At 41.3% G+C, this 24,628-nt stretch overlaps 1 protein-coding gene and 1 non-coding gene across 8 annotated transcripts in view; one reads left to right on the top strand and one right to left on the bottom strand.

Moving 5' to 3' along the window:
* The window catches only part of Ppfia1 (PTPRF interacting protein alpha 1), a 102,381-nt gene that overhangs the window by 34,113 nt on the left and 43,640 nt on the right, over positions 1-24,628 (top strand). For 4 of the 7 annotated variants that reach the window (XM_033756422.1, XM_033756420.1, XM_033756421.1 and 1 more), the window contains exons 3-14: positions 10,262-10,363; positions 10,835-10,999; positions 11,496-11,570; positions 11,941-12,042; positions 12,282-12,503; positions 14,712-14,858; positions 16,268-16,402; positions 17,854-17,928; positions 18,294-18,377; positions 20,937-21,068; positions 22,631-22,693; positions 24,485-24,564. In XM_033756422.1, the coding sequence (XP_033612313.1) occupies positions 10,262-10,363; positions 10,835-10,999; positions 11,496-11,570; positions 11,941-12,042; positions 12,282-12,503; positions 14,712-14,858; positions 16,268-16,402; positions 17,854-17,928; positions 18,294-18,377; positions 20,937-21,068; positions 22,631-22,693; positions 24,485-24,564 (1,382 nt within the window). The remainder of the gene's footprint in view (positions 1-10,261; positions 10,364-10,834; positions 11,000-11,495; positions 11,571-11,940; positions 12,043-12,281; positions 12,504-14,711; positions 14,859-16,267; positions 16,403-17,853; positions 17,929-18,293; positions 18,378-20,936; positions 21,069-22,630; positions 22,694-24,484; positions 24,565-24,628) is intronic. The other 3 variants (XM_033756423.1, XM_010635723.2, XM_010635722.2) reach the window with 1 other exon arrangement.
* LOC117283572 lies at positions 1,615-1,761 on the bottom strand. Its single transcript, XR_004514605.1, has one exon. It is a non-coding gene; the product is annotated as a U4 spliceosomal RNA (small nuclear RNA).

Raw genomic sequence — 24,628 nt, 5'->3', positions numbered from 1 at the left:
GATATAGCAGCAACAGCTTTTCCAGGTTCTGCAGTCATCTGAACAAAATTACAGACATTCAGCACATTCCATTAAAACAAAACAAAACAAAAAACAAAGAAAAAAATAATATCCAGAAAACAGCAAAGTTCTGTTGCTGTTGTGGTACCTGGCACCATTTTTTTTTTATTAGCATCTTAATCATCATCTGGAAAGAGAACATTCTAGAGTAATATCCATAATGCCTTTCTTACCAATTGGAAAGATTAAATATTTTATATAAAATTACATTTTCAAGATTTTTGTTGTTGTTTAAAAGGTATGTCCTAAGCTTTTGCTTTTTTTTTTTTTTTTTGTATGGGGAATCAAACTCAGGGCCTTGTGCTTGCCAGACAGGCACAGTGCTACTAAGCTAAATCTCCAGCCCCCTAAGCGTTTTTCTCTTGTTGTTTCTATTAGTATTTTTTAGAAGCTTGTTAGGGCCAAACATACCTGTAGAACTCTGGATTATGCTGTATTCTCAATGATAGTTTCACACTGTCAAGTTCAAACAGGCGATTTCTGGTTTCATACTTTAAAGATAGCTTCTTTATGATTCAGTAATTTCTTGGCACATCCGTAGATCTATGGAATTAAATATTTGAAAACATATACTTTTGTAAACATGAAAAATGCCATGAATCATAAGGTGATTTTTTTTTCCACATTTTTATTGGGATATTTGAAAAATAATTATAAACTTGATGTTAATGTACCTTATATTGTGTTTTATCTTATTTTATAGTGTTTCTAATTTATTTGAGACTCCTGTAAGCTAATATTCTTTTTTTAAAATCTTTTTAAAGAATAATATTACATCACCATGTAAAATGGGCTTAGAAGATAGCAGAAAGCGCTCATTTCAATTGATGACTCAGGTATTTCTGTTCTTGTCCCGTTGCCCCACAACACCTCCACCACCTAGTCCTAGTAACCCCTCTATGCTGATTCTCCCCTGGAAAGAAGTCTGATGTCAGCCCAGGGCCAGTCTCCTAGCCTGAAGTCAGTCTCCTAGCCTGAAGAATTTGGTCAGAATCAACTAAGAAAAAATTAGGCTTTTTGCAAGCATTAGTAAGCCTTTTGCAAAGAGGGAATCTAAGAAAACTATTTGTGCAGTCATGTGTGAGGGCTTCCAGAAGGCTGAGAGGAGCTGTAGGAGTCCTGCAGTACTCACTGTACTGGGCTGAACCTTGTGCTATGATACTGCTTCACAGACACCCCACCCCCTCAGCGGGGCTGTTCCAGTATTGAACTCACCCTTGCAAGACAGGTGCAGTGCACCACTGAGCTAAATACCTGACCCCTGTCCTTGTTTTTAAATTTTATTGGTTTGATTCTCCCTTTTCCTTGGGGCTGTTTAAAAATGTTAAGTAAAATATTTTTCCTATGGATTTTCACTGCAATTTTACACTTAAAGCAGAGTGTGGTGGCGCATGCCTGTGATCTCAGCACTTGGGAGACTGAAATGGGAGGATCACTGCAAATTCGAGGCCAACCTGAGCTACATAGTTCAAGGCCAGCCTGAACTACATAGTAAGGCTCTGTCTCAAAAAACAAACAAACAAAGATTTTTACACTTAAATTCTGATATATACAAAATGTACATTTACACTAATATTTCAGGTCATTTTGAAACAGGCACGCACAGTCTGACTTATTCTGAGGAATTATTTGTGTTTCAATTAGCAATAATCACACCTCGGATAAACCTCATTGGCCACGATACTGCCACTGGGCAAAGCTTAATTATTCGTGTTTTAAGTACGGAAATGCTAACAACTAAAAACAGTTTTGTTTGCTCTTCAGCAGAAAGATAATATGTGAAGCAAAACTTAGCTCCTGTGCAGAAATCTCAGTTGTGCCTAAAACAAAATGATTTCTAGAGAGGAAAAACAGAGTAAAAAGGAATGAAGCTATATCATGCTACAACATGAATGACCCTTGAGAACATTTTGCTGTGTAGAAGAAGCTAGGCACAAGAGATCATACGTTGTATAACTCCATTTCTGTGCAAGGTCCAGAACAGGTAGATCTGCACAGTCGTAGTTTTCCAGAAGGATTGGGATGATTGCCAGCAGGTGGTTTGGGGTTAATGAAAATGTTTGGAATTAGGTAGTGGCAATGGCAATACATGGTGGATATACTGACAGCCGCTGGGGTATTCCCTTTGAAATGGTTGATGGTGAATTTTTATGTTATATGACTTGATAAAAATTTTAAATAATAGAAGCAATGTTATATTTTATGAATTTAAATATAAGTATAAAAGAGTCACATCAGTATTTCAATTACTGGGCAGTAATGCACCTCCCTCAAGAGTTAAAAAAAGAATTCAGTTGTCAAGAATGATAGGGTGTCAGAGCTGACAGGTGTAGTGGAGTTTAGATTGTCCTTGCATTGTTGCTCCCTGGCAGTACCACTTTAGCTGGCAGATAGTCCACATCCTGCCTAAAGCTTTTCAGGTTTGGCCTAATGCAAGGCTAATTTGAAGTTTGAAACACAATATACATCCTCCTTAGTTGCTAAGCCACAAGTTAGAAGAGAGGCACAGTGAATTTTTAACCTCTTAAGCCATATATTTTAAAACACTGAGGCTTTTCTTCTTTTTCTGCTCCAAATGAAAATCACATTTAGATTTTGATGGAGTAAATTCAAGCTACCATTGCTATTGGTGGGCTACCTGGCATGCAGCAAAGATAGCCCAGGCCTGGGGGCCAAATGTGGGTAACTGACCTCAAGCAGAAGTCTCAGTGTTAGGAGAGAACAGAAGCCAAGATGCACAGTTTCTTAGGGGTGCTGAGTTTGTGTGTCCTTGAGAATAATTTGTCAACTGTGAGGAGACCAGGACCTCTGAGAATACTGACCATTCTTGGGAGAATTTTGTTAGCCCAGATAAATCCAGGTAAGCAGAGGCTGGAAAGCCAGAAAATAGTCCCTAAACTGACAGTGAGGAGTGCACAAATTATTTATGAAAGCACTTTTGTTTGGAGAAAATATTGTCGTGACAAATGAAATTAATATTTGAAGATACTGAAGTGATTTCCTCTTAGCAATGTGGCAAAAATCAACCAGTGCATCTCCTGTCTGTCTGTCAGGCAGATTCTTTGAAGAAACAGAGGACTGTGTGGATCGCGAAAGGTCTTTGGGACTCTGTTGAGCTGGAGGACTGCAGCCTTTAGTTGAATGGCATGCTTTACAGCTTTCTTGTTAGATTGTCCCAGCTTTAGGCTCTGGGTAGAATGAAGTCCTTTTTTTGTAGATGAGTAAGTCAGAAGGAAGAACTTGGGTGATGTTTCTGGGATCCTAGTGAAAGGTAAGTTGCTTCCAAAAATAGAAGGCTAGTAAATTACTCAGGAGAGATTTTAGAAAGCATAGACTATTGCCAGCCCCCATGATTCCCCCCTTCCAAGTGTTGAGTCAGAAGGGTGAGGCCCAGGAATCTGACTGAATCCACTCTATTGGTAGCTTTTCTACATCCAGTCCCAATAGCATCAGACATTGGCCATGCCCTACCACCTGCAAAGCCTGTGGTTGACTGGTATTGTCTTTCCTACTGGGCATTGTTCTGCTTTGAGAGTAGGTATTCCTTGATGTCATGTCTGTCACTTAGATGGCACACACTGGTTGGGTACAGCGGACTAGGTTTCTGCCTTGGACATGACTGGGCTTGTGGGGAAGACAGCTCACTGCTCTGACTAAAAAGGCCAAATGCTTGTGGGGAGGGTGTGAGAGTATCTATCTAGCAGGGGAAGTTGAAAAAGCCCTCCTCTGTAGGAAAGAGCATTGACACTGAGGTGAAGGTGGAGCTGCTGGTCAGGGGTGATGGCAGTTCATAAACCCAAGGCAGTAGGACCTGCCAGGCAATGAAGTCCAGCAGAGGAACAAGAACTGTGCTGAGGACACAGGGTTTTCCTGCGTTATACTTGCTGGTGTGAGGCACAAGGAAATGAGAGAGGCAGGGTCACTCATGCAGAGTTGATGTCTGGAGCTATCACTGTGATGGGGCTATTTTGTGCAGCAGGGCACCCATTGTGCCACCTTGTAGGGTTGAGAGGACTCTATATCAGTGCTAGGAGGAGTTACAGACTGGAGCAAGAGGAAGTGCAGAGAGAGTTTTATGAGCCCACACATACGTCTGAGTAGACATGTGTAGTGAGTAGGTGGAGGGCCCAGAGTGAGCAGGTGAGCAGCTGACCTGACACAGGTCAGGGTGCCTGGGCTGAGCAGCATCCTGAAGGAGCACCACAGGGGCACCCATGTTTTATAAGTGGAGAAATAGGAAAGGGGGTCTTATTCCACAGCTACATTGGCTAACAGCAGCAGCAGTTTGGTGTGTATCTTTCCATATTTTATCTGTCTGCCTAGGAAAAATATATACAAGTGTACATTTGCTTTAAATTCAGATGGAGTCATATTGAAATATTGTTCTGCCTCAGTGTTTGAACTTAGTGTTACCTCATAATCACTGGATGGGAAGTGTGGGTATAATCTTTGCCAGTGTGTATGTTTTTTAAAGTGAAACACAAGAAAATAACATGTATTGGAATTTTTGGAATGATTGTTGTTTTAATCTGCTGCTTACAACTAATGCCCATCAATTTTTTAAAATCCAGGGTTATTTCAGTCACGGTGGCTTTGAATAAGTCCAGAGTTGAGTTAGCTGCTGATAGTCATGTGTCAGATTTTACAGAGGTAAAGAGTTTGTTGTTATCTGTCCCAGTGTCCCCATTCCATCTCTCCATGGGGGGTGTGTGAAAATGAATGAATGTATGTCATTATTAGTGTGCTTTTAATCAAGACATGGGGATTTCAGTCTATGATTTGCTCACTCATTCTAATAAACTTTCAATTTTCCTTTAGTTTGGGTTTTGACATGTTTTTAAACATGACTGAGACTAGTAGCTTTTCCTGACTGAAAAGAATGTCAGTCTGTGAGTCAGCTTTTCAGGTGGTCATTTCCATTTGCTAAAATTAGACCCACTTTCCATTTTGTCACCCTGTATATTCCTAGAGTAAGAATACATGGACTTTTTACCTTCAATGAAGTTTTTTTCTCCTGTTTTTTTCTTTTAATTGTAGTAAAACAACAAAAATCCCCCATCTTAACCATTTTTAGGTTCACAGTTCAGGGACATTGAGCACATTTGCAGTATCATGCGTCTGTCACAATTATCCACCCCCAGGACTCTTCATCTCCTCTCATTGAAATTCTGCCCCTGTAAAATATTGACTCCCCTCCTGGTCCCCATTCCCTGACACACACCATTCTGCCTTTTGCCTCTATAGATCTATACCTCATGCTCTTTGTCTCTATAGATCTGACTCCTCTAGGGACCTCATTCAGTAAATCTTCATGACTGGCTTACTTCACTTAGCATAATCCCCTCACATCTTATCCATGTTGTAATGAGTGTCAGAGTTTCTTTCTGATGGCTAAATAATATTCTACCCAACAAACTCTCGAACTCACAGTGATCCTCCTGCCTCAGCCTCCTGAGTGCCCACCCCACTTTTCAAACATGTTTTATACAGCAGAGCCATGTGGTAAGGCGAGTACAAAGTAGGACGAAACTATAAGACCCAATGGAAAATTACTAGGTGGGGCAAAACCATGACCAACCAATAAGATTACCACTACAGTCACCCAGGTAATATTGATAAAGTGGGGGTCAAATGGGGGAGCAAGTCATGTAGCAAGAGTAAAAGCATTTTCAGTAAGGGTGGGGGTCGATATTTCCTGGAAAGGATGGGCTAAGACTTTGGCCCCTCATCCAAGTGATGGATACCTGTTTAGAATTATCAATCACTGCTATTTATCCCCTAGGGAAGCTCAAGGGTTATAGTAGTTTCTCTCCTTTTACAATTCTGGCCTTTAGTGAATGTATCTTGATTATCTTCCATGTTGGCTCCTTCTGGGCTGGCCCTGTCTTAACTGTCCACAAGATATCTAATTAACTTACCTATCTGCAATATTTCCCCCTTTGAAGAAATACCCCTAACTGCTGTGAGAGGACAAAGGGCGAAGACAGCTCTGGCTACTTCCAGCTAAAGAGGGTTGTAGTTGTGATCAGCAGTTATAGTGACTCTACAGAGGGTTTATCTAAAGGCCTTTGATAGGCGCTAGGCATTGTCATCTTGGAGACAAAGCCAAAGGAACAGTTAAGAATGCATGGGCCAAATTATAAGGTCAGCAGGATTGCTATGAATATAGCCCACAAAGAGGTTAAGGAGAAGGTCCAGGGGACTTCAGAATCCAACATAGAAGTCATATTGTATAGTTTAGAATTTATGAGCTATTTACAAGGTTAATCTGGTGGATCCAGGTTAAAAAAATGACATTTGTCATTGGTTCCATTTGTATGACTGCTTGGAGTTTGGCAGCCTCTAGGCAAGAATAAACAAAACTTTTAAGAAATTATAGTTTGCGTAATCTAAGCACGAGTACACTAAAATGAAAAGGCAGGTTGGGGAGAAAGTCACACTTAGAAACTCAAATAGTGATTGAACCTGCTGGACTTACATTCTTTCATTGATAGAGGTTATCTATAAGTCTGATACTTTGTCATAAGTCTCTATAGTTTTACCTGTAAGTGACAATTTGAAGAACAAATTTCACTAAGAAATATAAAACTCTGGCTGAGCTCTTACAGATTTCACCATAGTTTTTTCCTAATGATCCATAACCATGGTCAGCTACTGGTAGAGCTGGAAACTGCCAGAAAGGATAGTGACTAGAGCCCCTTTTCATAAGCTTTATTGCCATGGGATTATTTTATACCTCTTTTGGTTATTCCTTTTTGCTGGATGTTTAAGACCAAGATAAAGTGAGACCTGATCTTCATTTCAGCATATTCTGCTGTCAGTGATGCATTAGCTGACTTAATCTGCCAGTGTCAGTGCATACATGTGGTTGGCCCTCCTCCTGAGAACGTGAAGCTTCAAAGTTCTCACTTTTCCTCCCATCTTGGCAGACCCATCCCAGGCTCCCTGTTGATGCTCGGCAGTGTTGACTTTTCAGGATTTGACACTCATCTCTTCTTGCCTACCCTAAATTGCATGAAAGGAAATTAATCCCCGATACTGCCAAGAACTGAAGTAAGAGCCAGGTGTGGTGGTGCAGGCCTATAATCCCAGCATTTTGGGGGTCTGAGGCAGGAGGATTGCCATGGGTTCGAGGCATGAGCCTGGGCTACATAGTGAGTTTAGGGCTAGCCTGAACTACAAAGGGAGACCCTGTCTCAAAAACAAAATAAAACAACAAAAAAAAAAACAAACCACAGTGAGAATTATGGCTCTCCACTTGACGTTGCCCTATGGCTATGTAACAATCATCTCAAATTCAGCATGTACAAATTAAATATTTAGATCTTCCCCTCAAAATGTACTCTTCCTCTGGAAACTCCCATCTCATAATTCTTTTTTCTTCTCCCCCTTCTGTCTTTCTCTCTCTCCTTCCTTTCTTCCTGTCTGTCTATCTCTGTCTTTCTTGTACCAAGGATCAAACTTAGGACCTTGCACTTGCGGTGCAGGTGCGGAACCACTGAGCTAAATTCCTGGCCTCTCGTTAATTCTCGGAGTCAGGATCGGATCTGTTTTCCTCTAAGGCAGTGATGGCAAACCTTTTAGAGATTTCAGTGATAAGAAACAGCTGGCTGCAACACATGTGCTATAGGTTCACCACCACTGCTGTAAGATCTATTTAATGTGGCTATGCTTTCAAATAGATCCAGAAGCCCTGTTTCTCATACCTGTAGCCTTGGGTAGGTCTGTTCCCCCCAACTCCTAGCCTCGATCTCTGACAGGCTGTTTTGAAAACAATATCTGGAGATCTTGTTAAAGTAGTGAAGAGTGCAGCTTGGAGCACCTGATGCTTGTCTCACATTCTTCTGCTTAGTCTTAAAAGTTCTTTTTGAATCTCTTTGTCTCCTAGGATTGATCTTAACTCAGAGCTTCCTTCTCCCTGGAGCTTCTGTGGCACCACTGACTGGTTTCTCATCTTCCTCTCTGTGTGTAGCCCAGCTTCAGCACTGCTCCTCATGCTGAGCACTGCCTGAGACCAATCATTTTTCCACTCCCTGTCCAGGCTGTGGATTAGAGAACCCCTCCAGCCTTCAGGATGAGTCCAGACTCTGAACCAGACAAGGTTTTCACAGTCATGCTTTTCATCTTATTCCCACACCCCTACTGCCCAGGCCCTAGCCCTTCTCACTTTCCAGATGCTATTCATGCTTTTGTGAAAGAGTAGCTTGTTCAAAATCAACTCAGTTGTCATCTCCTTCAGCAAACTTGTAAAGCATGCCCAGTCCTATCATGGATGGCCTGGAAGCCTGGGTGTATCTCATGCAAAGCATCTATCATATGAGGGTTCTGTCAGGTTTGTCCATCTTCCTGAGAAGTGGATGGGCTCTGCCTCTTAAGTAGCCTAGTGGCTGTCATAGAGCACACATGAAACTTCCTTTGAATGAATTGTGATTCTGACCAAAAAGGACGTATAAATCCATTGTGACTCGAAGGAGAGGATCTTATATTGTGGGTTTGGGGAGGCGACCCTGTGTTGTTGGCCTGGGGAAAGGACCCTGCCTTGTTGGCCTAGGGGAGGGAGGACCCTGCAGTGTTGGTCTGGGTGTGAGGACTATATGTTGTTAGCCTTGGGGAGAGAAGAACCTTCTGTTGACCTAGGAAGACTTTTATATGTTGTTTGCCTGGGGAGGGGACCATGTATTGTTGGCCTGGGAAGGAACCCTGTGTTACTAGCCTGGAAGAGGGGACCCTGCAGTGTTGGCCTGGGGAGCCACCATGGTTTTGGCCTGGTGAGGGGCCCTGTGTTTTTGGCTGCAACAGTCTGCAGTGAAGTCTCCTGTGCTGATCTAGGAGCGGGAGGTAGAAAGCAGTCCCAGTTCAAATACCATGGACTCCTGGCTTTCTTACTGATAGTTCTTGTGTAGATGTTTCTTCTTTGGCTGTTACCCTTTGAGCCATTTCCAGGAGCTTTGAAGAGTGGTTTTTATCATTTCCTCCAGTTTCCCTAGAGAGCAGGATACAGATCTCCTCCAGTTGCCAGGCTAGAGCTAGATCACCCACTGTCATGATTCTTGCAGAATACTAGTTTAGAAGAGAAATTTTGTTCTTTTCCACTGCTTTCTGTGGCTGTGCTGCCTTTATTCATCTCTCATACATTAGTGTATCCATTCTCACTATGGCTCACATAGGCATATGAAGGCCAGCCTGTAATAGAATACTTCCATGGGCCTGTACTTCCTGTGGTGAGATTGACTTTGAGCTGCAAAAGATTGTTATAGATGTCGTTTAAAGAACATTACCTGTTTTAAACCAGCTTTCTAGAATTGCCTCACTCAAGCACATGTTATTTTGAAGGTCTGAGTATTTATCAGGTGAATCTTTGTCCAACTTTGTCTTTTAAAGGAAAAACACTTAAGGCAGAGAGACATTGGCAGTTGATTTTACTTATTTCAAAGTTGCTTTGCTCCAAATTCATGTCTTTCAACTCAGCTCATTTGTGGTGTCTGTGAAGCAGTATCATAGCACAAGGTTCAGCCCAGTACAGTGAGTACTGCAGGACTCCTACAGCTCCTCTCAGCCTTCTGGAAGCCCTCACACATGACTGCACAAATAGTTTTCTTAGATTCCCTCTTTGCAAAAGGCTTACTAATGCTTGCAAAAAGCCTAATTTTTTCTTAGTTGATTCTGACCAAATTCTTCAGGCTAGGAGACTGACTTCAGGCTAGGAGACTGGCCCTGGGCTGACATCAGACTTCTTTCCAGGGGAGAATCAGCATAGAGGGGTTACTAGAACCAGGTGGTGATTTTCTAGGCCTCTTTTCCTTTGTCTCCCCAAGGATTCTAGGTCTCTAATCACCTAAAAATGTCTTTAGGTGTTTCATCTTGGGATCCTAGTTCAGGAAAATATTTTTGTCTTCTGGATCCTAAGGAGGTGGGATTGTACTCCATCATCTCCTGCTGTGCTTTCACCAGTGCCCAAGGTAGAGGGAAGTCAAATGGTCTGGGTTAGATCTCATCCCCTAGGGAATACTTTCGTGGTTTCAGGCCAGCTGGTGATCCCCATTTCTGTGGAGGAGCGTGGCAGTCCTTTCCCATATATTACGTGACGGGAATATGGCTGTGTCTGTGTATGTTGACTTTGTGGCCAATGGAAGTCTTGCCTAAGAGAATTTCTTTTATTTGTGCATGTGTTCATTTATTCCTTTACTTTGCTACTTTGTAGGAGTTTGCAGCACTCACTAAAGAACTCAACGTATGCAGGGAACAGCTGCTTGAGAGGGAAGAAGAAATTGCTGAACTGAAAGCAGAAAGGAACAACACAAGGGTCAGTGCGGGGGGCTCTCTGGTTACTGTCTGGCTCTTGAGGCAACATCAGGATGGATCCTGCTGTCTGAGAATGAGACGACATTCACTCTGATTGCTTTTAAACTCTTTAAGTAGAGTATATTGAATCACTTCAGCAATAAACATTGCTCAAAATTTGTGATTGGAGGCTAGGCATGGCAGTGGCACATGCCTACAATCCCAACAGTCAGGACTCTGTGCCAGGAATATCTTGAGTTAGAGGATGACCTGGGCTAGATAGTGAGTCCCAGACCAGCCTAGACTAAAGCGAGACTCTGTCATTAAAAAAAGAAATTTGTGATGGGAATTAGTGACATTCTAATTCAGTTGAAGGGAACTTATCTGACTACTGAATTGAAGGAATTTGAACTTGTTTTGGTGTAGATTATAAAGGGTTTGAATATGAAATAAAAAGTGCCCTTTACCATGTCCCCCTTTGACCTTGTTTCAGCTGCTCCTGGAACATTTGGAATGCCTTGTCTCCAGGCATGAGCGCTCCCTCAGGATGACTGTGGTGAAGCGGCAAGCACAGTCTCCTGCAGGCGTATCCAGTGAGGTGGAGGTGCTTAAAGCACTGAAGTCCTTGTTTGAACACCACAAGGCTCTGGATGAAAAGGTACATCAGGCACACAGATGATGCTGGGTTTGTGCACAAACTGTATTTATGGTAGGCTTTGCATGTGTTTGTTAAGCTTTAACTTTTATAGCTTTTTGAATTGTTGTAAACAGATTTTCTCCATTAAAAGGCAGTGTTCTGTATAATTAGCAAGTACTAGACTGGTATGTGTGTCTTAAAAATGATTAATTCTGTATATTGAGTTCCTACTGATTAGGGCCAGGGATTTAGCTCAGTGGTGCTGCCGCCTGCCTCACAAGCACAAGGTCGTCCAGAGTTTGATCTCCAGTACCAAAAAAAACAAAACAAAACAGCAACAAAAAGAATCACTCAGAAACAAGAGATACCCAACCTTAAAATTTAAAGCCATTAACAAGGACTTTTTCTTGAAAATAATATCAACAAAAGACACTGAAAGTACTTTATATATTTTGGTAATATTAAGAAAACTATACAACAAGAATCTGTAAACACAAAAATTCAACTCTGTTTTCAGGTGCGAGAGCGATTACGAGTAGCACTGGAAAGGTGCAGTTTGTTAGAAGAAGAATTAGGTGCCACACACAAGGAGGTAATCTTGGGGCATCATTATAGCACTGGAACTAGGTTTTTAATTTTTATTTTAATTTTTTAAAAGGTCTGTAATTAAAAAAAAGAGCTCTGTAATAGTTGTCAGATTCTGTTTCTTTCTAATTGAAGATGAACCTGATGGGGTCATTTGAATTGGGACTATACTTTTATTTCAGCATTACAGAATCTCTTAAATACTCTTTTGTCAAGTAGCTAATAAATTGTTTCTAGTAGTCTGATTTATATTCAGTGTGATTCTTTTTATACTGTGTTTAACAGTGTAATTGTGTTTTCCCAAAAGGATTTTTGCTATGTTTACTCATTTCTCTCACATAAGGTATTTTATTTTCATTTTCAACTTTTGGTTTTAGCTAATGATTCTTAAAGAGCAGAATAATCAGAAAAAAACACTAACAGATGGAGCACTTGACTTAAACCATGAACAAGAAAATACACCAAGCACTAATGGAAAGGTAAATCTTTCGGCTTTGTCTTTGTTCTGTTTCTGATTTCATATGCTCATGATGCGTATGTGGTACTGTTTGGAAGCTGTTGCCAAAATGCTTGCTTATAGCTGAAGTGATTGTGAGAGCTCTGTCATCTAAACAGATTGCATAAATCCATTTTGATGGTCCCATTCCTGAAATTATTTTATTCTGTGGTACACCGAGCAGTGTAATTTAAGGGTATATATATATATTTTACCCATCAGAGATCTTCTGATGGCTCTTTAAGCCACGAGGAAGACCTTGCTAAAGTAATTGAGCTCCAAGAAGTCATAGACAAGCAGTCAAGAGAGCAGAGCCAGATGAAGGAACGTCTGGCTGCCCTCTCTAGCCACGTGTCGGAGTTGGAAGAGGATCTTGACACAGCTAGAAAGGATCTCATCAAGTCTGAAGAAATGAACACAAAATTGCAAAGAGAAGTTCGAGAAGTAAGTGATAATAGAAATTGCAGGGTTGTCATAATGTCATGTATTTGGAATGTTTGGGATAATTGATTTTTTTTTTCCCCTGCTATTTTAGTCCTTTCCTCTGTTACTTTCAGCCTTTGGATTACTACATGATTAATAAAACAAATGCTATCAGACTGTGACATACTGCCTCCTTGTGGCTGTGGGAATTTCTCCTTTCCTGCAGTCTTTTAAAAAGGTAGAGAACTTGTCCCACAGACTTGCCCAGCTTTCCCCACTTGTTCTACGTAAGTTCATTCTCCACCCTTGTAGATTCTTCACCTCTACAGGTTCTAGGCTATCATAATGTGCTTTATGGGGGTGGGTATGGGGATCGAACTCTGGTCCTTGTGCTTGCGAGGCAGGTGATGGAACCACTGAGCTGAATCCCTGGCCCTATAATATGCTTTCTTATGGTCAGCTTCCTTCTTAAACAAGTACATGCTCTCCCTAAACTAGTGTATGTTGGTATTGGTTGAGCTCTCTTAAATAGATGTGAGTGGGGCCAGGGATTTAGCTCCGTGGTTCTGGTGCCTACCTTGCAAGCACAAGGACTTGAGTTTGATCCCCGGTACCAAAAACAATACAAAACAAAAATAAATGTGAGTGTTCCCTGGGACTGTGGGAAAGACAGTGTTAACAACTGTCTTCTAATGGTTTTTGTTTGTTTGTTTTTTGTTTTGGTACTGGGGATGATCCTTGGGTCCTTCTGTTTGCAAGGCAGGTTGTAGAGCAACTAAGCTAAATCCTCTGCCCCGTCTTCTAATTTTTTTATGTTTTTCTCCTGCACAGTAATGTAGTGCTGAATTTTGGAGATTAGGTCAACTATGAAAGTGTTCATGCTGTTCACATTTAGATCAGTAAGGGCCGGAGATTTAGCTCATTGCTTCCACTGCCTGCCTCTCCAGAGCAAGGTCCCAAGTTTGATCACTGGTACCCCCCCAAAAAATAAAAACAAAATATGTCCAGATACACATTTCTGAGAAACATTACTGCCTGTGTAATTTTTTTGGTACCAGGGATTGAACTCAGAACCTTGTGTTTGCGAGGCAGGCGCAGTGCCACTGAACTAAATCCTTGGACCTGCCTGTGTAATTTTCTGAGAAACTAATCACTGTTATAAAATCAAATAAAGGTTAGATATTTCTCTGATACTTCCTCCTGTCATCTGCCCTTTACAGATCCTTGAAGCCCTGGGTTGTTTTTTGTTTTGTTTTGATTTGGTTCTGGGGATTGAACTTGAAACCTTGAACTTGTGAGGCAGGCAATGGAACCACTGAGCTAAATCCCTGGCCTGGAGTTGGTTTGCAGGTGTGTAGAAAAAGGTTACTTGTGTTTGGTAGCTTAATGGTTACTTTTATATAAGAATTTAGAAAAAAGGAAAACATTTGCATATATTATGTAACCTACTAAATTATATTATTTTGGACCATAGCAGGAAAATATTCATGTAGCAGAGAATTATGAAATTTTTCTTTAAAGATCTTCATTTTTTAATAGTAAGTAATTGTTAAAAAATAATTACTTAGTGGGCCTGGGATTATGTGTAGCTCAGTGGTTCCATTGCCTGTCTTGCAAGCATGAGGACCCGAGTTCCATCCTTGGTACCAAAATATATAAGTAAGTAAGTAAATAAGGAAAGACTCCAAAACTGAATTTAGGGGTAGAAGACAGGTATTGCACATGCAAAAAGTTGTTTTTGATAGTATGTAGTATGAATTTGAGTATGGACTTCGGGTGGTTGCATTCAATTAAATTAAACTTTGACTTACGTGAGAAAATGAGTTTTGTGTCTTGCTGTTACGTCCATTGAAAAGCCTTGCCCTGTTCTGTGTATGCCCATTTGTAGCTAGGCTGTCTTCATCTTAGATACCGTCACCCTCTTGAATTCTTACAGTTTTGGAATATTTTATTGTGCATAGTTTGTAATATCTATAAAAGGATAAGCTTGGTAAAGTGAGTGGTAAGGCATAACATTTAGTCAGATGAGTCTGTGCTAATCATATTAAATATTTATATTTTCTATAAATACATTTTCATCCACGTTTGAGAAGATTGACATTTATCAGTTTAGTTTTGATTTTGTATTTGATTTGAATTTAGGATTTTGTCCAGTTTTTTCTCACTGAGGTATATTAATGCATCATGCATTAATTACCCCTTTTTTCCCCTTTGAAATACCTAATTTAGGCAATGGCCCAGAAAGAAGACATGGAGGAGAGAATCACTACCCTTGAAAAACGCTACCTCGCTGCACAGCGTGAAGCCACATCTGTGCATGACCTCAATGATAAACTTGAAAATGAAATTGCAAATAAAGATTCTATACATCGACAGGTAATGGATTTCATGGACCTTTTTCTGATTTTAATGAATTAGATTCATGGAAGTACACTGATTCATTCATTTGCATTGAAAGTTATTATTCTGTTGCTTGTTAGCACTCTTACTAAAGGACCAAAGTCGCAAAGAATTTCAAGCCAAATGCTGCTTGTTGGTAACTGATAACACATCAGGTTTCTTGAAAAATGTTTGGTACAGTGGTACCTCATTTCTTGAACACTTTTGCTTGTAAATAGTTTGATCCATCATTGGAAGCATTTGGCAAAATTTTGCTTCTGTTTGCAAACTCTGCATTGGGTGACAAACACGACCTTGGCCCTCATTCCCACACAAACAGAAATGTGGCCATCTTTTCCAAAGTTTATGCACTGAGGTACTACTGTATTTTATAAGATGCATTGTTTGATCAAAAATAAAATAGTAGGCAGCCATTAAAAGTGATATTGTAGAGTAATATTTAATAATGTGTAAAATATTCACAGGAAGGAGGACTTCAGTGCCGGGTGTGGTGGCGCACACCTGTAATCCCAGCACTCGGGAGGCTGAGGCAGGAGGATTGCTGTGAGTTCGAGACCAGCCTGGGCTACATAGTGAGTTCCAGGTTAGTCTCAACTACATGTGAGACCCTATCTCAAAAAAACAAAACAAAACAAAAAAAAAGAATGACTTCAGTAAGCAGATTATAAGATAGAATGTATGGTATGTTTTTGAAGATTTAAAAGATGATGTATATATTCATATACTGAGATAAATACTCACTGCGGAAAAGGGAGTACTGCATAGAAAAGAAAAAAGCCTCCCCGCAACCAGTACTTACAGATGTTTTCTAGATGTTCTTTAAAATCTTTTGTTCAATATTCTATGTAGAAATTTATAGAGGAAAATAATTTTTAAAAAGAACAGTCTTCCACTGAAAAAGTAACTTGAGCAGCTTGTCATTAGGATGTTTTTGGAAGAGCTTTATAGGAAAAGTGCCCAGACCCGTAGGGCCTGCGTGCTGGTAACAATCTGCAGAAGTGGTATCACCTTCAAGTGGGGGGTCAGGCAGCTTTTTGACAAGGGTTAATACTAAGTCCTTCTTATCTTAACTTGTTAAGAATGAATGAGCGCTTACGGAAAACTGGTTTTCCCTAATATATAAGAACCTTTGTTTTTTAAAAAACACACTAACTTCTTTGAAGATATTTATGAAAAGCAAAAAGTTTATCAAAAGATGTTTTCCACATTGAAATCAAGCCCAAGAAGTTAGAGAGAAAAGCCTCACCCTGAAGCAGCTGCTCAGTCCCCATGGCTTCTGTCCCGCTGCTCAGTCTACATCTACATTCAATTTGCCTAAATCTATTAACAACGGAAAAGAGCCAGGAAGGAGATGCTGCACTCTGATGCTGAGCTCTCTTCTTTAGACAGAGGATAAAAACCGCCAGTTACAGGAGCGCCTGGAGCTGGCTGAGCAGAAGCTTCAGCAGACCTTGAGGAAGGCAGAGACACTGCCAGAGGTGGAGGCAGAACTGGCCCAGAGAGTGGCAGCGCTCTCCAAGGTACCCTACTTCTACTCACATGCTAGGGCTTTGAGTATTTATTTATTTAAATGTATTTGCTCTTTTTTAAAAAAAATGTGTTTGTTTATTTATTTATTTATTGGTACTGGTGATGAACTCGGGACCTTGTGCTTGCGAGGCAGGCAGAGGCACCACTGAGCTAAAAATTTCCTGAAGCGGGTGTGATGGCACATGCCTGTAATCCCAGCACTTAGGAGGCTGAGGCAGGAGGATCGCTGTGAGTTCGAGACCAGCCTGAGCTACATAGTGAGTTCCAGGTCAGTCTCACTACATAGTGAAACCCAGTCTCAAAAAACCAAAAAAAAAAAATCCTGCCCCTAGGGCTTTGATTATTCCTGAATCTACAGAACAGTTCAGATTTGTTTTCAATGCTGTTTCGTCTGAGGTGGTACTGCTCCTTCTCTGTCGTCACTCCAAGTTTCCTTCCAGTTCATCCATCATGTTGTGAACTGAGTCACTGCTTCCTAGGGTTATTTTAGTCACCAACTTCAAGCAAAAGCATTAGAGGCTTTGTATAAAAAAAGGATAGCTTTTCTCAGAGATACAAAAAGCCATTTTCTTATAAAGATAATCAATAAACTTGTAAGAAATTTTAAAGTAATTTCAAATTTCATTCTTTTGAAATTCCTTAAAAATGCTTTGAGGATTTGTTTGTTTGTTTTCTGGACACAAGATCTTGCTATATTGCTTAGCCTGATCCCAAACTCCTGATTTCTAGGTTCATGCCTCCCTAGCTTCAGCCTCCCAAATAACTGAAACTGCAGTCATAACTCACAATGTCTGACTTAACTTTTTTTGCCTCCTTGATACTGGGGATCGAACTTGTGACCTTGTGCTTTCAAGGCAAGTGGAGGAACCACTGAGCTAAATCTCTGGCCCTAAAAATATTTTTTAAAGTAATATTTAACAACTATTGGTGAAGCCCATGTAGGAATAGCCCCTGACCTCTCAGTTCTTGCCATCCACAGGGAAGCAGGCATATGAGGCAGCTCCAAAGTGGTATAGCAGGTTCTTGGATTGGTCAGTCCACACAGGGTCCCTGGAGCACTTAACTGGCAAGCCTCATACTCCCAGGGATGTAGGGAAGGAAGGTTTAGTGTTGTAGTGGCAGGACACATTGGCCAGGTCCAGAGCATCATCAGTAGGGAGGGGCTGCCTTGGCCCCTGGAAGGTGTCTTGTTTTTGTCTTCCTGGGCTCGGGCTTAGTCATCTGCTGGGGAGGGACAGGAGAAGGGGCTGGACAGACTCTACATCCTGTTGGCAAGGGTAACCTTGGGGTGGTTGGGCGGTGTCCAAGGTTGTTAGGCCTGCCCCCTTGAGCAGATGTGTTGCTACCAGCAATAACAGAACCTTGCCTCCCGTTTGTGATCTACTTTAAAGTGTTGGTTTCTTTTCTCCCTGCTATCTTTCTGTCCTCGCTGGTTTTATAGTCTGACCCTTTGCCTACTGGGAGCTCTGCTGTTAAGGAAGCTAAACTGTTCGAACTTACTTCCAAACTTAGGAAGGTAGAATGTGTACATTGCTCCTTTCTTGTGCCTGCTGCTTTCTGCTTTCCCTGCTAACTAACAAGATGCAGTCTGAGGATGGGGAAATCATAAATCTGTGGAGGTCAGGCATGGGGTGGGAGAAGCACACAGTCAGTCATTAGCACCTGCTGTGCTTCAGCATCTCCACACCAGAGGGTTGGCTATCTCACGGTTTAACACCTACAGCCACAGAGGTTGTGCTGGCCATTGTGAGTAAGGCTTTCCCTTTGATGTGGTTCAGCCAGTCCACGCAGAGCATGTGATGCTTGTCGCTGCTGCAGTAGTACACAGCATGCCTCCAATAAAGTGCCTATGAGATCAACTCACATTGTCTTTGCTGGCAGGCTGAAGAAAGACATGGCAACATTGAAGAGAGGCTACGGCAGATGGAGGCCCAGCTGGAGGAGAAGAACCAAGAGTTGCAGCGGGTGTGTATGGAGCCAGAAGGGCTGAATGGGCTGTGAGCCTGGAGCTCCAAGGTCCAGAGAGGGCTGAGGGGATTGGGCTTTTTTTGTACTTCTCCCTTCTCTCTGGCCTCCCAGAGGTCCTGCATCTCAGTTTGTGTGTACTTTGTGGCCTCATCCATGAGTTGTCTACTGATGAGTACATCCCCCACATGGAAGTTTAATGTCCCCAGAAGAAACACATGCCCATGGGCAGCACTTCAGGAGTACATGGAATCCCAGGTCCAGCAAAGACTTCTTGCTTAGCCAGTCTGTTGGGGGAACTGCTCAGGTACAAGTAGGACCTTACAGATTCTCCCAAAACCTGTGGTACTTGCTGGGGCCCACCCAAAACAGAGCAAGGCCTGTCGCTGTAGATGAGTGTTGTACTTGCTCAGCATGTGGCACTGAAGTCCCAAATTCAGAGTCAGACCTATCCCAAAGTACTGAGTTATTAACTCTAAAAGTAAGGGTAGATGCAGGAAGGGGTATTTCTGAGCAAAAGGAATATCACAATTTAGCTTCCATAAAAAGAGCATTAGGAAAACATGGTGGTAGAGGGTTGTATCAATTGAAATCCTAAGAGAATTTTTCCCTGGCAGAGGTAGGTGAGTATCAGTATGGAACAGATACAGTAAGAGGCAGTCCCAGGCCAAGCTAACCAAGTCCCTGGCCTAGTATTTGAGGGTGGAATTCTCTTTATGGGTGGAAAGAGGAAGCATAAATATCTAATTGCAGAACTTTCATACTCCCACATCAACCAGCTTTTTTTAATGTTAAGACTGTTAGGTTTTCTTTTCACTGGAAATCTGTATCCTTGGCTATACTCTGCAGAGAATCAGATAAGCTTCTAGGAAATGATGATTTTGAGGCCTATTAAGAGACTGCATATTGGGCAGTCCCCATCTCCTGGCACACAGCCATGTCCTTAAGCACACTTACCTATAAGCAGAAATGACCTTTTTCCTATTAGAAAACTTCCTTACTGTGAGAACTTGTTTATGGCGATATGAAGGATAACCCAGTGTGATAGGGCTGTTTATAACTATGGCAATTAAAAGTAAATGTTAGGGTCGGAAATTTGGCTCAGTGGTTCTGCTGCCTGCCTCACAAGTGCAAGGGCCGAATTTGATCCCTAGTACCCCCCCAAAAAAAAGTTAAACTTTTACTTACTAATAATGATAGAAAAATAACCGTATGTGTCTAAAGAAGGGTATCAGATATTCTATATCCTGTATGAGGTATTGGGTCTCTCTTAGATAATGACAAGACTTTATATATTTAATCTTTACATTGAGTGTCTGAGGAAAGAGAGATACCTCTACTCAAATTTTACCAATGATGAAGAAGATGTTGCCAGCCTTGTGACAGGCAAGCTCTTGTAGGGTTAGTCTCCTACCTGGGCAGGACAGGGAGAAGTGAGTGCACATCATAGCCTGTACCCACTGCCCTTTGCCTGGGAGGATCCCCTAACCACTGCAGCGGTGCTCAGGCAATGAGGGAGTGGGTGTATTCTGCCTGTTAAGCACCTTCTTCCCCTTTCACTTGTTGCTTGTGGTCATTCAGGATATGGAGTGAAAACAAATCTTTTAAGTCTTGAAATGACTATTTGCCAGTTTTGAGGGTGCACACTTGTAATCCCAGCACTCTCAGAACTGAGGCAGCAGGATCACAATTTCCAGCCCACCCTGGATAACTTACTAAGACCCTGTCTCAAAATTTAAAAATGGTTGGGGATGTAGCTCAGTGCCCAGGGTTCAATTCGTAGTACTACAGTAACGGAATAAAACAGGCAAAACCTCAGACTTGTCTACTTTGTTACCACATTTTAAAATTACTTAAGGTAATTGTTTGTAGTCTTTGGATATAAATTTATGAGAAATTCAAGTAATGCAGGAATATTTTTAAAAAACAAAATATTCCTCCCTATCTCTACAGTTTTTAAAACAATTTATTTTTACCTTTTTTAAAAACCAAAAAAAAAAAACCTTTTTTTCCTTGAATCCAGGCTCAGGCTTTTATTTACACAAGGGGAAATTCTTCTACGAGTATGTACATAAGCTGATCCCCTTAAATACCTTCTGGCTCCTTCATGCCATCTCTGCTCTAAGTCCATCTTACAGTTAATGACTGTGGACATTCCTAAGACCCCCATGAGTCCTGTGTTTAACAGAAGCAATGGGAACATCTAGTTAACAATCTCCAAGGCCTTTCTCTTGCTTGAATATGTTCTGATCATCATGTCACAGAGTCCACTGGGGATGACAGTGGGAAGGAGCAGCCAGGGGAATGAGGGCATGAGTGTGATTCTCTTGGTCCTTTGTATATCCTTGGCTCTTTATAAATTATTATTTATTTTCAGATAAGATCTTACTAAGTGGCTTAGTTGCCTGGGCTGGGCTCAAACTTGAGATCCTCCTGCCTCAGCTTCCCAGAGCTCTGGGATTGCAGGCATGCACCACCATGCCTGAAGGTCCCAGATAGTTTTAAAGTAATGGTAATGTATCTTCTTGAAGTTCATAGTCTTTGTTTCTCCTGTTTTAGGCAAGGCAAAGAGAAAAGATGAATGAAGAACATAATAAACGTTTATCAGACACTGTTGACAAGCTACTTTCAGAGTCCAATGAGAGGCTTCAGCTCCATTTAAAGGAGAGAATGGCTTCGCTGGAGGATAAGGTAGACTGAGCACAGACTCACTGGGGGGCTTTCTCAGAGGAGCACTCATCCTCTCCTTAAGGACGGGCTGACAGTGGTGGACAACTGCTAGAGAGAGCGGGGGTCCTACTGTGGGGGAGAGGTGTAGGCCACCATCAGTCACTAAGTTGACTTAGTCATTTGATGTGTTTGTGTCCCATTTGAGTGTATGGGAAATTGTCATTCTATTCTCTAAGACAGGAGTAGGTACGTGGAGTCTTGTAAAGGGCCAGGTAGGAAACATTTCAGACTTATAGTAATTATAAGGAATTAAATAAAATAACTGTGCTAACCAGCAATTAGCACAGAACAGTCATACACGGCACATGCGTGAATGGATGTAGCTTTGTTCCAATAAAATTTTATTTATTTTAGCTGGATGTGGTGGTGCTTCAGGATCTTGCAGCCAGCCTGGAGTACAAAGGGAAGAGGGCTTGTCTAAAAAAAAAAAAGTTTGGGGCCACGGATTTAGCTCAGTGGTTCTGCCACCTGCCTTGTAAGCACAAGGACCGGAGTTCGATCCCTGGTACCAAAAAAATAAATAAAAATTTTAAACGTTTGTTTTTTTCTTTCCACAGAACTAAGCCAGTGGGCTGTGTTTGGCTAATCGGCCCTAGTTTGCCAGGCTCTGCACTATAATCTTTATTTGGCCCATTTCTCACCCCTTAATGCTTTGTCATTAGAAGTAAACTTTTTTTTGTTTTGTTTTGTTTTGGCAAGATCTCACTAAATTGTTCAATTGCCCCGGCTGGGTTTAGACTTAGGATCTTCCTGCCTTGCCCTTCCAGAGTGCTGGGATTATAGGTGCGTGCCACCACACCTGGCTCGGAAGTTAATTTCTATCTTTTTTACAAACACAGTAGCTAGTGCTTCAGGCATATGGTATAGTAGGCAGGGATTTAATCAGCTGAACCAAGTAGTCTCCTATTCCCCTACTTCTTTCTCTTTCAACTATTTTGGAAGAAATTTGAGCCTGGGCTCAGAGTGCTTGAATCATGGAATTATGCTAGCTTCTCCCAGAGTGATGGGTGTTCCAGAGTCTCTGTCAGAGACATTCTGACCGTCAGTTGGCCTCAGGTTCCATGACACCTGTCCTGATTGTGCAGTGTCCCTGGAGATGAGGCTCAGAAATGTCCCAAGATTGGTGCCAGGGATCTCATAGAATAGTAACTCTCACCTTCTGATCAGCTTAGTTTTTAAATTAGGAGTTTTTTTCCTTTGATTTAATTTTACGTTTGAAACTAGATTTCCAATTTAAGTGACCAAAGAATTGCAAAACCTAAACATTATTATAAACTAGTCTACTTATTTAACATACACTTGCACCATGAACTAGGCATGCTTAAATCTAGAACTTTTGATCAATGAAAGAAGCAGTTTTATGTGATCAAGAGATAGAATATGTTGGCCTAGTCTTGTGACCAGTGATGGGCTGGGACTGTGGCACTGTCCTTAGTACACCCATGTGAGCCTTCCCATTGCCACACTGTTACATGAGATGTTTTAAAGAATTAGTACTGAAGACCTCTCTTTATCTTTTTCAGAATTCTCTATTAAGGGAAGTTGAAAATGCGAAAAAGCAGTTAGAAGAAACACAACATGATAAGGTACTTAAATTTCCTGTTTATTGAGAACTGTGTTAAGAGCTAAATTTAATTGAGTTATTTTATAGTTACCATGGATGTTTGAAAGAAGTTGAGATAAACTTTCTTTTTGGCTTTCTTAGTCTACCTATTTAAATAAGACACATAACATTCCTGGATTTGTATTTGAGATGCAGTGGGTACAAATCCAGAGTCTTTTCTAGATTTGAGGCCGAAATATTAGCATAAACCTTTCATCAAGAGTAGTGCCATTAAATGAAAAGATGGAAACAGAGTGTTTGTAAATGGGGAGGGGAGTAGGGGGTGAAGGCAGGGTAGGGACAAGGGGAAAAAATGAGAACCAAGCCCTGTTACGTATAGGTACAAGATCCCAATAATGAATGTAAAACTGGTATACCTAAAATGTACCAATAAACTCAATTAAGAAAAATAAAATAAAAGGATTTTAAGCCATTGTTTAAAAAAAAAAAAAGTAGTGCCATTAAGGCTGGGAGTGCAGCTAAGTAAGTAAACAAACAAGCCAGACATGGTGTCACGCCTATAATTTCAGCACTCTTGGAGACAGAAACGAGGATCACAGGTTCAAGTCTAGCTTAGTGACTTAGGTCTTGCTTCAAAAAAAGAAAAGAAGAGCCGGGGATTTAGCTTAGTGGTTCTCCCGCCTGGACCTGAGTTCGATCCCTGGTCCAAAAAAAAAAGAAGAAGAAAACATATACATACATATGAATCGCTGTGGATGTAGTTCAGTGCAGAGGCTCTGAGTTCAGTCCCTAGTACTGAAAAACAAAAAATCCAGTACTGCTTGGTGTGGTGGTGCATGCTTGTATTTCCAGCACTCTGGAGTCTGAGGCAGGAGGATCGCTGTGATTTCGAGACCAGCCTGGACTACAAAGTGAGTTCCACGTCAGTCTCTCATCTACATAGTGAGACCCTGTCTCAGAAAACCAGAACAACAATAAAAAATCCAGTACTGTTGAGCAGAAGTATAGTATGAGCTACATGTATAGATTTTAAGTTGTTAGTAACCACATTTGAAGAATTACAAAGAAACAGATGAAATTAATTTTGTCTAGCCTGATATAGCCACATATTATTTCGTTGTGTATTAATGTAAAACTTACTGGGCCACTTTGTATTCCTTTTACATATTGTCTTTGTTTTGTTGTTTTTGTTTTTTTGAGACAGGGTCTCACTCTTTAGTTGAGACTGCCCTGGGACTCACTATGTAGCCCAGGCTGGTCTTGAACTCACAGCGATCCTCCTGCCTCAACCTCCCAAGTGCTGGGATTGCAGGTGTGTGCCACCATGCCTGGCTTACATACTGTCTTTGGAATCTGTATATTCCAGGATCACGGCACATGTCAGTTTGAACCACTGCATTTCAAGGGCTCAATAGCCCTGTGTGTCCATTGGCTACTGTGCTGGTCTTTGCAGATCTAGAAATAAGACAGGAATGAGCACATACTTGGTATGAGACAGTAATATAGTTACATGTGCATGAGTGGGTGAATATTGTTCCCTAAGAGGCTTCTTTCTACAACAATAATTATTTATAGGTTGTTGATTATCCCCTTTACAGTTTTTCTGTGACTGAATTAACAGCTTTTTACTCATTGGGGTTTACATTAATTTACTACAGAACTCAGGGAGAAAATTTTCTCAGAATTGAAATGTTTGGTATTTATAACTGCCAATTTCACCTGATAATGGTTATGTTCAACATCTGAGTATGTTTGATGCAAGTGGTTATAAAATCTAAATGAAATAGTATCAATGTGGCATACTGTTTTATAGGAGCAGCTTGTCCTGAACATCGAAGCTCTGAGGGCAGAGCTGGACCAGATGAGGCTGAGAGGGGCTTCACTCCACCTTGGGTATGATATCACATGTGCTTTCACCACTGCTATGCGCAAGCAGGGGCCTGTCCTTGGCCAGGTG

This window comes from Fukomys damarensis, unplaced genomic scaffold, assembly GCF_012274545.1.
Source record: "Fukomys damarensis isolate Sample0158 unplaced genomic scaffold, DMR_v1.0_HiC HiC_scaffold_27, whole genome shotgun sequence".
In the NCBI taxonomy this organism is placed as follows: Eukaryota; Metazoa; Chordata; class Mammalia; order Rodentia; family Bathyergidae; genus Fukomys; species Fukomys damarensis.
Note: the sequence above shows the minus strand (reverse complement) of the source record. Positions and strands in the feature narration are given on the sequence as shown.